Source organism: Ictidomys tridecemlineatus, chromosome 3 (genome assembly GCF_052094955.1).
Source record: "Ictidomys tridecemlineatus isolate mIctTri1 chromosome 3, mIctTri1.hap1, whole genome shotgun sequence".
In the NCBI taxonomy this organism is placed as follows: Eukaryota; Metazoa; Chordata; class Mammalia; order Rodentia; family Sciuridae; genus Ictidomys; species Ictidomys tridecemlineatus.
Genome location: NC_135479.1, coordinates 165,732,302 through 165,747,096, shown reverse-complemented (window position 1 = coordinate 165,747,096; position 14,795 = coordinate 165,732,302). Strand labels below are relative to the sequence as shown.

At 35.6% G+C, this 14,795-nt stretch overlaps 1 protein-coding gene and 1 long non-coding RNA gene across 46 annotated transcripts in view; one reads left to right on the top strand and one right to left on the bottom strand.

The window, feature by feature from the left end:
- Abi3bp (ABI family member 3 binding protein) overlaps nucleotides 1-14,795 on the bottom strand; it is a 233,367-nt gene that overhangs the window by 77,486 nt on the left and 141,086 nt on the right. For 17 of the 45 annotated variants that reach the window (XR_013436924.1, XM_078044323.1, XM_078044324.1 and 14 more), the window contains 11 exons: nucleotides 11,887-11,928; nucleotides 10,300-10,380; nucleotides 9,794-9,841; nucleotides 8,645-8,707; nucleotides 8,464-8,538; nucleotides 7,711-7,758; nucleotides 6,244-6,303; nucleotides 5,298-5,387; nucleotides 3,981-4,013; nucleotides 1,427-1,483; nucleotides 494-577 (listed from right to left, as the gene is read on the bottom strand). The exons of 6 other annotated variants lie outside the window; for them this stretch is intronic. Coding sequence is in view for 38 of the 39 variants with exons in the window: in XM_078044323.1 (XP_077900449.1) it covers nucleotides 494-577; nucleotides 1,427-1,483; nucleotides 3,981-4,013; nucleotides 5,298-5,387; nucleotides 6,244-6,303; nucleotides 7,711-7,758; nucleotides 8,464-8,538; nucleotides 8,645-8,707; nucleotides 9,794-9,841; nucleotides 10,300-10,380; nucleotides 11,887-11,928 (681 nt within the window). In the remaining variant the exon portion in view is untranslated. The remainder of the gene's footprint in view (nucleotides 1-493; nucleotides 578-1,426; nucleotides 1,484-3,980; nucleotides 4,014-5,297; nucleotides 5,388-6,243; nucleotides 6,304-7,710; nucleotides 7,759-8,463; nucleotides 8,539-8,644; nucleotides 8,708-9,793; nucleotides 9,842-10,299; nucleotides 10,381-11,886; nucleotides 11,929-14,795) is intronic. 22 more of the 45 variants (XM_078044353.1, XM_078044356.1, XM_078044358.1 and 19 more) reach the window with 8 other exon arrangements.
- The window catches only part of LOC144376437 (uncharacterized), an 84,293-nt gene that overhangs the window by 58,210 nt on the left and 11,288 nt on the right, over nucleotides 1-14,795 (top strand). Inside the window, exon 2 of the long non-coding RNA XR_013436925.1 lies at nucleotides 8,628-8,719. This is a non-coding gene — a long non-coding RNA (uncharacterized LOC144376437). The remainder of the gene's footprint in view (nucleotides 1-8,627; nucleotides 8,720-14,795) is intronic.

The window sequence follows — 14,795 nt, the reverse complement described above, 5'->3', positions numbered from 1 at the left end:
GTGATAAGAATAAGTTCCCTTCTCTCATAAACTTCCCTATTATCCTCCTCTTGGGGTGATTTTCCCCTAAGAATTTTTTTTTTCCTATTTGAAGGGATTGGGAAAAAAACAAAGAAAAAAAGAAAAAAGAAAAAGAATATGCAACAGAAAATGTAGCCCACATAATCTGAAATATCAACATTTGCTAAAGCTGCCTAGATGATTATGATCACTCATGGAACTTTACAGTTACCAAGAAATAAGCTCCCAATGGCATAAACATGCATTTGTTTTCTAACTGGTTCAGTTGACCATATACTTGATATTTAAAATATGAGCAGAATTAAGTGAGAAGTAAATTAAATAGACAAAAGAGAAGATTCCAGTTCACAGAGGACAAGGAATTAGGCTCCCACACCATCTCCTCATCTCATTCCTCATCACCTGACCTCATTGTCCCCACTGTGACAGGACCATATGGTTAGCATTCCTTAACCAGGACCTACACATTTACCCAGTTCTGTGTGAGGTGCTTCAGGACTCTGTGTAGTTTTAGGTTTGGGACGAGGACGGCGTGTTCGTTGAGGCACTTTGGGAGCTGAAGGAAGAAAACCTCAGGTTAATGAAGTGTTTTGGTTTCCAGAAGTGTGTCCAGGGTTACCCTTGTTATCATATCTTGAATTTCATGAGATTTTTTTTCTTTTGAGTTTGAAAGATATGTCCCTATTTTGATAACCTACACCTTCATATCATTTACATTTCTTTGCAAAACAAAATTCACATAGAAACATGAGTTGATATATCAAGGACATTTCAAAGGGGGTTCTCACAGGGCTTCCTGAATTCAAGGAAGGTCTCAAACCTTGCTGAGTTATGGCTGGGGTGGCGCATGATTTCATACTAATGATTGCACTTATAATTTAAATTCACTAGCTTTGCACATCTTTTCTATTTTACTCCTTACTGAAACAAGACAATATCATTACCTAAAGTGGTAATCCAAACACAAAATCATGCCCATACTAAAAACAAAGGAATTTAGAGCTGCAGAAGAACTGTCACACTATAATAGCTGTGCCAATTCACTAAGACTAGATGAGACATAGATGTCACCCGCCCCCATCACCACTATTGATTGTATTTGACATGCAACAGCAAAGAATGTGATCAAAATGTTACATGGGAGCAGAGACACTAATTCAAAGGTGGTACACTGCATATAAATATATTATACATACACACACACACACATACATACACACACACATACACACCAAACCAAATTCATGCTTGGCTCTATTAAAGACAAAAAACTGTTGTAATATCCTTCAACATGTTAGGTGATCAATGACAGGGGATGATGCAGAAGCCTTGTGAAGGAGGAGAAGCTGTAGGCATAATGGTGATGAATGGGCAGGAAATGTACATGAACACGACATGTCATTACCTAGTGTTGTCCCTGGAGCCTCAGTCCTAACAACTGGTTCATGGATCGTGGCAGGAACTGATCAAAAGTAATAAAAGAAACCAGAGAGACTTTGTGAATGCATATAATGTAAAAAAAATTCATCTTGCCAGTAAAAGTAAAGTTTCTAAGGCTAAAAAGTTAACTTTTAATATTCTTAACTCAAGAGAAAACAAAAGTATTTTTTTTTCTTAGAACATTTTTGCAAACTTGGGCATACTCATTTGATTCAGAAATAGTTGTAGCCTTCGGACTCTGCTGACCATCTCCGAGGTCAACTTTAAAATCTCACTCTTGGTTAATTATTTGATTTGAAATAACTTGAACACTGATATATTAGTGTTATATTTGATTTGAACTAACTTGAACACTGATATATTAGTGATATATTTGATTTGAACTAACTTGAACACTGATTCATTACTAGAAAAATATGTTGCAAAGACAACCAGCACTTTTGTAGAAGCTAAAACCCCAAAAGCACCCACTTCCTGCAATAACCAATAATGACAGATGCAATAAACAGTTCAGATATTTGAACACAGATATAGAAGAGTAAACCAACTCAGTAATTCTTGTCTAGGTCTTAACACCTTCATGTATTCTCCTCCCCTTCAGTGTGTATTGTGTCTTGCTTCTAATAGCAAAAGGCAAAAGTGAGAGGATGTCACTCCCAGAGTGTCTGCCATGCTGTCACAGGAGAGAGACAGGGAGGCAGGGTGGGGAGGAGGGAGGAGGAGAGAATGGATTATAAAAGGTGTTAACTCAAGGAGCAGGAAATTATTGGGGTCATGCTGGGCTTTGTCTACAACACACAGTAACAACCAAAAGGAAGCTGAGACTACCCTGAGTCCTTTGTGAATACAGCGCTACTTAAGATGAAGAATGACCTCAGCTTTTGATACCAATAGACTGGTTATCTTCAGTTCTCTGAGCATAAAAAGGCATGGTCTGAAGCAGAAATCACTGAAGCACACGGGATCAAACTTAAGCCCCTCTGGTTTAGTTCATCCCATGGGCCATTCAACAGGAGAACATCAGTAAGTTGACCTGTCTGGGAGGCAGCTTCAATGTGTTACCTGTCTGTCATTCTTTGTTCCTTCATCCTTCCATTCATTCAAATCCTGTGATTTCTTCTAATTATCCTCAATATTTTCCTCCTCAAATGTTTATGCTTCTCCTAGCAAGTACCATTTATACCATTCAAGAAATTATATTTGCATGAAAATGCTGTCTTATATTACTTTCTGTTTACACAGGAATAGCTTTTGTTTACTACTACAGTGCAAGGGAATCGGTAAATAAAACATACCTCTTACTTCTCTTGTATGAGCTGATATGGTTTGGGTGAATTATAAAGGACTTTTAATAAAAGTAGTTGATGCTGCTTAATACTATACTGAGCAGCTTTATCTTTAAGATGGGAACAGGACCAATTATAAGAAACAGAAACAAGATGGTAATAAAGGAGATTTTCCAAGAAGCAAGCATGAAGTGCTTAGCCATCTCACGCTGTCCTCATTAATCAGTAGCTTCTACTCTTAAGAGTTATGCAGGGCATGTTCCAATATATCATATGTGCATAGAATGCAGGGTCCCAACTGGGGTAGGCTGCATGGATTCTTAAAACCACAGCACATATTTACCCAGTATTGTCTGAGGTACTTCTGAATGGGGAATGGTTTTAGTTTTGGGATTTGAAGGATGAATTATTGAAGCTGAAGGAAGAAAATTTAGGGTTAACAGGGTGCTGATGGCTCGCTCCACTAACTGTGATGAGGATAGCATAACATAGCTCTAAGTTTTCTAAAACTTTTTAAGAGTTTGAGTTCAGAAAACTCTATTTTTGTATTGAAATTTTCTCCTTTAATATATTAATAAGGTTTTTTTGATAATTGAGAATTCTCCAGAGACAAAAATTATACATATGATTACATTTAAGAAATGAAGATTAGTAACTATCATTATTTTCTTGGAAGTATCTCCAATCCTGAACTAGTTACAAATCACTGATCAACTCTAATGGTATGAGGGATGTTCCAACCAACCCTATAGTGTTCCCTTATAACTTAAGGTGACTAGGTCTAGACAAGCTTTCCTCCTGGCAATTTACTAGAGTAAATGTATGAAATTCACAGAAACATCAACAAAGAGAAAAATGAGTATATAAAACCTGAAATATAGAAAGCAAGTTGCTTAGAGAACTCTTCTAGTGTCATCATGGATGCTGCATTAGTGGTCTCAATGAGGAGCATGTGGGGAATCATATTTGGATGTTGACTCTAACAAGCTGTTAATATTGTTCAGAGACTCCAACCCAAATAGTGATGCAATTTCAGGCTGGGATGTACAGCTGATAGCTGCCTTGAATTAAGTCCAGGCTGTTCTTCTGTTACAATGCAAGAAAGCCTTCAACATTTTAAGATGAATACTGTCATAGAGGATGATAACAGAGGGTGGCACCATCATCTATTCAACACCACAGCAAAGTTTAACAAAGAAGAAAAAACAGTTGCTGAAGGTAAAGAATCATTACCTAAAGATGGCTCAGGAGTCACAGGTCCAAAGTCTGGTGCAAGGAGTGATCAAAAGCAATTTTAAAAAAGAAAATATTAAAACACACAAGAAAAGCTATCAAATTCTCCTAAAAAATAAACTTTACTGCTTCAGCTTTGGTTTTATAGCCTTTTTAAAAAGCAAGATTTTAAAAATTCTTAAACAAGGATCCTTAGACATTTGTTTATTTAACATAGTTACATCATTAGCATCTCTACATGGTGAAATGGCAATTTTGCTTGTTTTTATATTATCTGATAATGAAAAACTGTTTAGAAAAATATTTAGTCATCTGTTTAATGATTATGAGAAAAAGAATGTGAAAACATAATTTATAACACTGTAGATTAGAAAACAACGCCCTAGATCATAATAAATGCAATTGTTGATATATTTAAGCAGATGCAGTCATGAATATCCAAAGAAACAATGCTTTTTTTTATTGAGAGTCCACTGTGGAAAAAGACCAAGACCTTTGTCAAGACAAAGAGCTAGATATAGAGGGTCATTCAGTCCATGGAATTTGTTAGTGCATCATTGTTATCAGGACAGAAAAAAACCAGACCCTGAAGGGCAAGAGAGCATGCCAGTTGGCTCAAATCTAGTCACTGAAGTGGGGCATTCAAAGTCCTCTTTGTGCGCCCTCCCCAAAGTAGTATGGCTGTCCAGCTAAGCAAAACATGCCTTATTGTCAGGTTGCACTTCTAACTTCTATCCTCCTACTGTCACCCACATACAGCATCCCCCTCCCTCTGTTTATATGATCCCTGTCCATTCTGCTAACAAATTTCAAGTTTCCAATTATTCCAATTATTCAGATTCCTTGCTTTGCTAAGAATTAACTGTGTTCTCCACAGTGGGTAAAATTTAATAAATATCTGCTTTCCCCCAACATTCCTGTATCTATTTGTGAACAGTCTTAACAAGGACAGTTTCCTTAGTCAACTAAGTCCTTCGTTATTTCTAAAGTATCCCTCACAGATGATGATGTGGCCTTTAATAAAATGTGTGGCTACTTGAATTAAATGTTAGCTGACTAGACACCTAACTAGATCAATTTTTCTAAGCCAGATTTAAAGAGGAAAACATAACTGCATGTCAGAAAAATAAAAATACTCAGGTACCAAGAAGATATGGTGTAAGCAGCCAGAGCTTTGTGCTGGTAGCAGCTTATTTCTGTGACCTGGGCCTTCACCCTTAAGGGTCACGGAGGTGACACTAAATGGCACATTAAACTTCCACCACAGTGTCATATTCAAAGGTGTTCCCTAGGGACCAGGAACCATATATTATTTACCTGGTTTAGTCTGAGGTATCTTTGGACTTGGAGTGGTTTTATGTTTGGGACGAGGACGACGAGTTCTTGCACGTTGTGGTTTTTTTGGAGCTAAAGAAAGGAAACTGGTTATTGCAGTCATGACTCTAGATATTAAAGAAAGAATTACACAGGATTCTAGGGATTCTAAATATTTCCTAGATGCTCTTCAGTTTTGAGAAAATTTTGTCTCTTTGATTTGGAAGTTTCTGCTGGTTATTCATATGCAATTTTTTTTAGCCTACAGATAATTCTTTTGAGAAAAAATAAACTATATAACATTATTTTACTATTCTGAAAACTTTGTTGTTAGTTGTTGGTATCAGGTTTTCAGACCCAAAACCAGAAAAAGAAAATGAATCATCTTAACCTTATCATGTTTGAAAAGCATTTCCTAACTCTGGGCAAGTTCACCTGCTTTCAGAAGATTACACACAGGAATTATGTTGTTTAGGTATACAATCCATTAAAAATTATTAGAAGAGCCCATTTCATTTCCTAAAAGTCATTGGTACATAATAAATATCCTGCATATTCTGAAAGAACAGAAACCTAAACATCCCCAGAAAAATAACTGATGTTGAAAGGGTAGACACTCCTGATTGTATTTGAAATTCAGTTTTAACACAGAATACTATTTAAGCAGACACACAGATTCTGTAAAGCATTGAAAAGCTGGATAATATGAGAGAGAGATTGACTGATTCTTGGCACTTGCTGCTTATAGGCTTATAAACAAGTCATGTATTTTAAGTGCTTTCAATATGTTAAAACTGAGTACTGCAGTTGAATGACAAGAATGGATGACAAGAAAACCTTATGAGAGGGAAACAAACAAACAAACAAACCAAAAAAACCTTTAGTCCAGAGAGATGGAAAAGACCATGAGTAGAAAATTCATGTGCTTAAAGACAGAAAAGGCCATTACCTAATGTTGTTCCAGGAGCCTCAGTTTTCAGAATTACAGGTTCAATATCTGTGGTAGTAGCTGAACAAAAGTAATACAATGAACAATGTAGAGTAAGAAAACCAGAAAAAGAAAATGAATCATCTTAACCTTATCATTTTTGAAAAGCATTTCTTAACTTTGGGCAAATATATTTGCTATCACCAATAACTGGCCATACTTTTCTATCTATGTATTTATCTTATAAAATAAGCATACCTTCTGCACTCTGTATAGCTACGAGGCCAATGTAAAGTATTTTTCCATGTTTGATTATCTGATTATGATTATATTAGAAAGCTGACTCCAAGAAAATCTCTCTGGTATCTGACATGCAATTTTAAATAACTCCAGAAATTATTATAAAAGCTTCTGTTGGTATTTGAAAGGTTTTCACCATCATTATTAATTTGTTTTCAAGGGTGATGGCTGTGAGAAGAATTAGAAAAATATTAATCAGTCTATTTACTGAGGCTTTATGACAATTGTGCAAAGATTAATTTGTGCTTTTTAAATAATAAATATGAAATTACTTTTTAGTACGTTTCCTTATTCATTTATCTCAAATGAATAAATAGGAGACAGTAGAAATAGAGGTGATTAAAGTGAAAAGTTGAAAAGGTAATAATGCAATTTTGTCTCAATGAACAGGATTTTTACACTTCTATAATATTCTGAAGCACATAGTTTTGAACATAATTAGAAATTACAACTCTGGTATTAAATCAGGGTCTCCATTTTTCGTTATATCTAGAAAATTACACATGATACTCAAAACTTCCCATTACCAAAACCTTTTAAGCATTTATACAGAGACTGACTTTTCAGGTGTTCAAGACACCATAGCACAAAGTTGGCTTAATCCACATCTGAGAGCTTCTTCTGAATCAATAGTGCATAGGAGAGCAGCATAACATTTATAACTGATTATCTTCAAACAAAAACAAAGAATCCCAATTTTGTTTGAAACTTAGTGTCACAAGATGAATTTATCAATGAAAAGGTCCAGGTGCATTTGAAGAACATGGAATCAAGGAAGAAAGGGCTTTTACAGAGACAATGACATGTCATCAAGCTCCTTATAAACACACTGAGGACAAGCTCCAACCAGCTTTTTCATTGCTCCCCTCCCGTATCCAAAAACTGTACACACATACATGCAGAGGTTCAGAAACTTCCTCATCTGAAGGGTAGATGGACAGAGCACCCATGACTCTAAAGTGTCAAGTGACTTAATAGATGCAGGTGAGTGAAGAAAGAATCATACTCGGGTGCTATGTGCCGAGAGGATGTAAGAATGCCTGACAAGATGTTAAGGTGGCCTTTCATGTAAAGAGTACACAATTTTTAGAAACCAAGAGGATGAATGTACATGAGGGAATACTGATAATGACAAGAGAGATGAGAGATGCAAGCCCAGGGAAACATCAACCGAAAAGACACTGTTACCTATGGTGGAAGAGGGAGCTTCAGTCTCAACTGTGTCAAGCTCCAAGACTGCATCATAAAAGATAAACAGAAGTAAAACAATGTAAGTAACATTTAGGTACTCACTGATGTTTAATTCAGAGGATACAGAACCTGTTGTTTATTCTGACTTGATATAGACTGCCTTCTTGATAGGCTAATGTTTTATGAGAGATACTCTCACCAAATTAGAATTTTATGCTAACTGGAATCTTATGATAAAATTTCTATTACAAAACAGATGGATTTTCAAAATAGTTATATAAATATCTTCTTATGTGGTAGATTACTGTTTAAAATGCCAGTAAGGTATTTTAGAGGAAGACAATCCCTGGCTAGCTGGGTATTCTTCAGCCATACGCGTTAAGGAAGAATACAGGGTCAGCCTCCCATGTGTATTTCCCAGTAGTGCTTACCCAAATCACGTTCAAAAATGTTCTAGACACAGAAAAATCAACCTTCTATACATTACAAGTTCAGAGAATAAGGCCAAAAAGTGCTTTAAGAAAATGGAATACATCCAACAATCAGATATAGAATCGACCAATTTCCCATACATTGCTTTCTTCACTTAGCATCAAAATGTTAGTGTGGCTACTTTGAGAAGATAATGAACAAAATAGTAATAATTTGGATTTCTGTGCTTTATGTGATATGTAAATACTTGCAGCAATATTTTCAATAACATTTCCAAAGAAAAAACCTTATTAAACTAAGCATGAAAATTATGTTTACCGGATTTAGTTGGTGAAATGTCTGGTTTGGCTGAGGTTTTGGGCTTAGGAAGTAATTGCTTTGGTGGTTTTGAATCTGAAGAAAAAAGGGTGCTATAATTAGTGCCCTAGCTGAGCTGTAAATGTAAAGATCAATGTAATTTACATCAATTTTCCTATTTATAGGTCAATATGGTGATTACCAGGCTGGATTTGGGGTACATCCGGTCTCTGTGTGGTTTTAGGTCTCTTGGTTGGTTTTGGAGCTGAAGAAAAAGGTATTTCAAATTAACATAATGATCATGGCTGTGACTATTCAAAATTAAGAATATATGAGCTGAGTGAAGACACAGTATAAATTCAATGTATATATTAAAATCAATTTCTGGGGATGCAAGAGGGGTGGGGAAACTGTCCATTCTAACTACATACTTGCATCATTAGCTTTTCCTGAAAGAAAAAATCCTCAGGAAATGTTTCAGATGTGTCTCTGAGCAAAAGTAATGAGAATTGATAAGGCTTTTTTCCTATATAAATCGTTTCAAAATGGAAAAAAAAAGTGTATTAGCTAAAGTATATTAGCTCTATTTTTCATTGGTAAGTTTATTTGGTTAAAAAAAACCCAGTAAAATAAAATTATAAAAGTTGCTTATGAGGAGACCTGGAAAATAATCCAGAAACACTTGATATTACACATAAGAAATGATGTTACATGACTATTGATTTCTGGAATTTTTCAAAGTAAAGCAGTGATGAATTGATTATGGATGCCGACAAGTTACAAATAAATAATTATAAACACCATTATTAGTCACCAGTATTAGAACTAAAAACAGTAAGACCATCTTGAGACTTTTAATGTTTTCAAGGTACAAAGGCCACAACTAGTTTTATTCTGGACTCTACACCAAGAACAACCGCTGGTTATCCAAACATCCCTCAAAGCATTTTTCAAATAAACAAAAAAGCTGAAGACAACATTATTCATGCAGCTTAAGAAAGTCTTACAAGTAGAACAAGCAAAGCAATGAAATTATAGCCACAGCACTAGAAAACATTTTTTGCCATTTTTTCAGTCCAGAATGAGCCCAGAAGTCACACTGGGACACATGAGGCTGAAAGAGAGGGTCAGCAGAGAACCAGGAAGTTGTGTCCAAGACCACAGACCTTCCCTAAATGAGCACACAGACTCCTCTCCTATCTTCAGGTTCTTCAGACCCAGATAGGAAATGGGAAGCATGGAATGGAACTGTGAAGGGGTGATGGGGTGGTAGAACTGCAGTCATGCCTGGGGTGGAGAGCAGAAAAGCCAAAGTGACAATGGTGACCATGACTGGAGGGGGCAAAATTACCGACTGTGGGAACCAAGAGCTCCAGTTGTACTGTGGCTGGTTCCAGAGCTACAGAAGCAAAACACCAAGAATACCAGTTATATTGAGAGGTGGAATCAGAGGAAGGAAACATTATGCCTCTACTTAGGATGATCTGCCTAAACTGTGTACTTTTTCTGAATGTGATTTCCCACTTATTTTTCCCATTTACCTCTTTTTGCCCATTATTTTCCCATACCTCATCTGCCACGAAAAAGTATCAGATATAAGATTTTTAAGGTGAATTACTTTGATAATCCATTTACTAGACCAGTTTTCTACTGTGTATGCCTAATGACTACAAATAAAAATATGAATACTTTATATAAAAATATAAATATAAAAAGTGAGTATAGATGATTACATATAAAAAATCAACTACTATTGGTTCCTAAAACCCAGTTACTAGGGTAGCTGGTGGCTCCTGAAGCTGAGACTACTATATCCTACTTTCTATGTTAACTTGGAACCCTGAACACCACATTTACCAGGTTTGGACTTGGGCACATCTGGACTGCGTGTGGTTTTAGGGCGGGGGCGACGACCTGGTCTTTTGGTCTTTGGTGGAGCTAAAGAAGGAAAATTGCTAGTTAATATAGGAAAGTGGTTTTATAGACTGACAATAAATTACTACATATATCTTAAAAGCATTTTCAAGCCATTTGATTTATTGTGGACACATACTTCTGCCTTGTAATTGTCTATTATTATTTACTCAACTAAATGAAGTCTTCAATAATTTTTTTTTTGGTCAAAGAATTGTAAACTCCCTCTTTTTACATTTTAAGATGCAAAATCTCAAAAACAGTATGGTTTAGAAAAGACAGTCACATTAAATAAAAACTTGAAGGTATATGCTCAAAGGAACATGGGAAAGGTTGCTTTGGGAAGCCACTAGGGATAAAAAAATTAAGTTTATTTGACTTATGATTCAAAAACAAGTTAAGCCTTTACTTAGCATTTTAAAAATACACAAATCAACAATATTCAAAAAGTCTTTGTATTCAGAAATTATTTCAAGGAGGCAACTTGAAAAATAATATATATTTATAAATTATGTCAGGATTCAATTTTTTTCCAGAATAGCAGAATGTACAGAGAGAAAACGACATTGAAGTTTTAGCCCATGAATGTGAGCCTGCCAATAAAGACACTAGCAATTAGAAAAGAAGAAACAAAGGTCATCCACTGAATAAATGTATAAGCTTATATTCCCAGGGTTCTAGGTCCTGAGGCTGCATGAAAAATCATCAAGGAGGAATCAAAATCCAAAAGAAAAATGACAAAATTTAAATATGGGATATGCTTAATATCAAATTTATAGATTGAACAAATTTAAAGAGTAAAATTTTGTCCACATAAGTACCTTTTCTATTTAAATCAATTTGTGCTTTTAGACAAAGTGAATACAAATAGAGCCAGTCAGTTAAGTTTGGAAAGAGAAATGGAAAAAAAGGGGCATGATTCTTATTTGAAAGATGTAAATGTAATAAAGTAACCAGCAGCTCATAATATGAAGGAAAATATTGGTAATTGGCTAAGATGTCCTCAGAACACATTACTTTTTTTTTTCTTTTGAAGAAAAAGAAGCTGTAATGATTGAGGTTGGGTTGTTTTTCTTCCCCCTCTCTTCATGGATTTCCTAGTGACACATCAGGGCATTTATATCTGGAAAGTTCATAATGCTTTTCAAGAAAGTCTGCAAATGCTCGAGTTCTGAAAATAAGAAAAACTTCTCCAAAACTGAGAATGCAAATATGCCATAGGGAAAGAGGCCAGGATACCCTGCTGGAAATAACCAGGTTAGAACAAGCCAAGGATGAAATCCTAGATCATAAGGCCAGACAATGGAGATGGTGTCAAATTGGAATCAGCATGGCTTCATGGGTGTCCCAGAGCCTGTGTTCAGTCAAGCACAGGCACAAAGTGCATATTCTGGCAAAAGTGGCTGGAATAAAGACCTGACAGATAATTAAGAAATATTTTAAAAGTAAGCCAAAGCTAAGGGTGAAACTGAATATAGAAGATGTTAACAAAGATCATTGATTTTCAGTGGTTAAAGGAAGCTTCATTACCTTTGGTTGTCTGTGGCGTTGGTGGAGTCTGAGGTTCTGGGGCTGCAACAAAAGCAAATCATATCAAAAGCAATGCTGAAGACCACATCTAAGAAATTAAATGTTCTTTACCACAAAGTGTTCCTTCCTTGGTGAATGACTAGGTTCTCCTTGCTTCTGACAGTGATGCTCACTCACCCCATCTCCTTTTCACAAGCCACAATAAAATAAGAATTCTCATTTTTGTTGCTGATATTCAGCTGTGGCCTCACTACCTGATAGTCTAACAACTGCCCCTGGTGGCAGAAGAAATACTCATTAAATGGAGACCAGGGTACTTTCTCAGTGGGGGCTCTGAATTTCCTGTCACCTGCCACTTTGTTTCTTGAAGTCAGCCAGGTTCACCCAAGGAAGCAGGAAGAAGTGACACACTCACCAGGCAGACCTGTTCCCAGACCTGTGCTCTGTTAATGATCCAGTTTTGCTGGACTTGACAGTTTTTCACCAAAGACAGGAATTAAACTTATAGTCCAAGAGGGGGCAGGAGTGTTCATGTGGTACTCTGCATAGTGACTAGCATTTATTGCTAGTAGACAAATTGATTTACACATGAAACAATCCATTTGGGTTAGCAATAGGTATCCAAAGCAGTCTCAGGTTTTATGAAATGCTGAATAAATTAAATAATAATATTATTTAGACATTTTGATAGATAATGAATGCTCAAACTCATGGTAAGTAAATTATATACCTCATGCTAGATGTGGTTTTGTTATATAATATTTGGGCTTTTGAAAAGAATGAATGTCTTTCAATAGTTTTCATATTATTCTACAGAATAAAAAAAATCATTCCTTTTTCAGGAAGGAAATTATAAAAAGGAATTCTATTTTTAAAATTAAAAGTAATTCTTTGTTTTTTTTCTCCTTATAGAAAGAAATTGATTACTGTGGCACTCACTGTTCATCTTAAAAGGATTTATATCATTCTGATATTTATACATTTCTTATAATATAATTATCAGGCATTATCTGATGTTTCTGGAGGAGAGGGAGAGGCAGATTTGGGAGAAGTAGAGAAGAAAACAGAGACTGTAACAATAATTTCTATATAGCAAGTAAATGGTTTTTTAGCAACTGGAACAGAAAATTTAACCACAAATAGTGCAGATAGAGAATTTTCAATGTTTCCAAAAGCAATGTATAATAGCACAAGATGCTACTTAAAGGCATGGTCATTCATTACCATGTCTGTGGCCCAAAATAATCTTTAAGTAAAAATACAGAAGAATAAAAATTGAGTGTGAAAGAACAAAATTAAAGACTAGTGATTTAAAAAGAACCCCCCACATATACCCCAGAATTCTTAATTCTTAAGAACTTGTCCAGAAATAGATTTTACAGATACAGGGCAAAGCCATAGTGATACATCAGACTGAAGCAGACACTGACGTAAAACTTCTGTGTGTGTGTGTGAGAGAGGGAGAAGAATGAATGAGTCTGAGGGTCCCATATGCTATAGGAAAAGAAGGAAGTTAGCATTAGTATATGAAATATGGCAGATATCAAGAAAGCATCTACATGTGAAAATATCAAGGAACAAAAAATTCTTTTGAAATTTTAAAGTTTCATTTCTACAAAACTGTCTTCTAAAGGAATAAAAAGCAAATACAATTTGCTATTTGTAGCATCTTTTAAGTTCCTGACCAAGACTGATGGGGATGGAACTCCATAGATTGACACCAAAGCCAACTGCACCTAACAGCAGTAAAGTTAATGTTCAGTAAGAACAAGTACAGCTTGTGAAAAAATAGTCTTAAGATATTAAAGATAAAGGTATAAGATAGTCTATAACAAAGCTGAGTGGCTTGTAAATAACTAAACCACAACCTCAGCATAAAACAGAAATACACAACACCTTCTTGGATATGTGACTGATAAGGAACATGGTTTGTACTCCTATCACCCACCACAGGGGAGAGCTGCATCACACACACACACACACACACACACACACACACACCCCTATAATGGGGGCTCTTTCCCTTGTTTTGGTCCACTGAATGTTATTACCACCTTGAAGATTACTCCAGAGGGAAACAATTCTTATTGTGTGAGGTGGACAAGTCAGGACATGGTGGCTTTGAGAAATGTACTGGACTGTGATTAGAAAACAAGCCCAAACCAATGTGGATTTTCACTCTCTAACTTAATTGTCAAGGAAAACCAAAGAAAAGCATCCCATGTGGAAAAAAAAAGGAGGAGTATGAGGTGAGGCCAGGGAAGGTAGAGAGTTCCTTAAGTCAAAGATTTTGGCAGTTTCTGTGCTCTTGTGAACCTTGTCCAGAAACAGAACTTTTCTGCAGAGCTATAAAAGTAGCCTTCCCTAAAATAAAAATTTAAAAGCTAGACCCAAAGAAATGGTTTGCAGAGACCCAGTTAGTAGCCTGTGTTGTCTAAGACCACACAAGGTCACCTTGACTCCTAGTGTGTAGGTGTGATCCTGAAGTAGCTATGCTTGCTGCGTGAGGAAATGGGTGAATATTCTTAGGTGATTAGAAAGTTTAGAAATCAAAGGAACATAAATATATTAGCTTCCAAATAAAATGTTCTACTTTAAAGGAAATGTCAAATTAAAAAGACTCTTTACTTAAACACCTCAGAATGGTAAGAACACACCCTCCACACTGATTTGTATTAAGGAATGAATTCCTTCTCAGAAATCTTTTGTCAGAAACCACTGAAATAAATAATATAGCTTACATATAAAACTGTAACCAACATTTGGAGAAAAAAATGATAAATTAAATTTTATCTTATAATAACACAAATAACATTTATTTAAATGTAGTGACCTAAACATGAAATAATATTTGTTGTTCTGCTTGGTAGGAGTCCTCTAGTCATAATAATAGTTACTGCCTTAGTAAA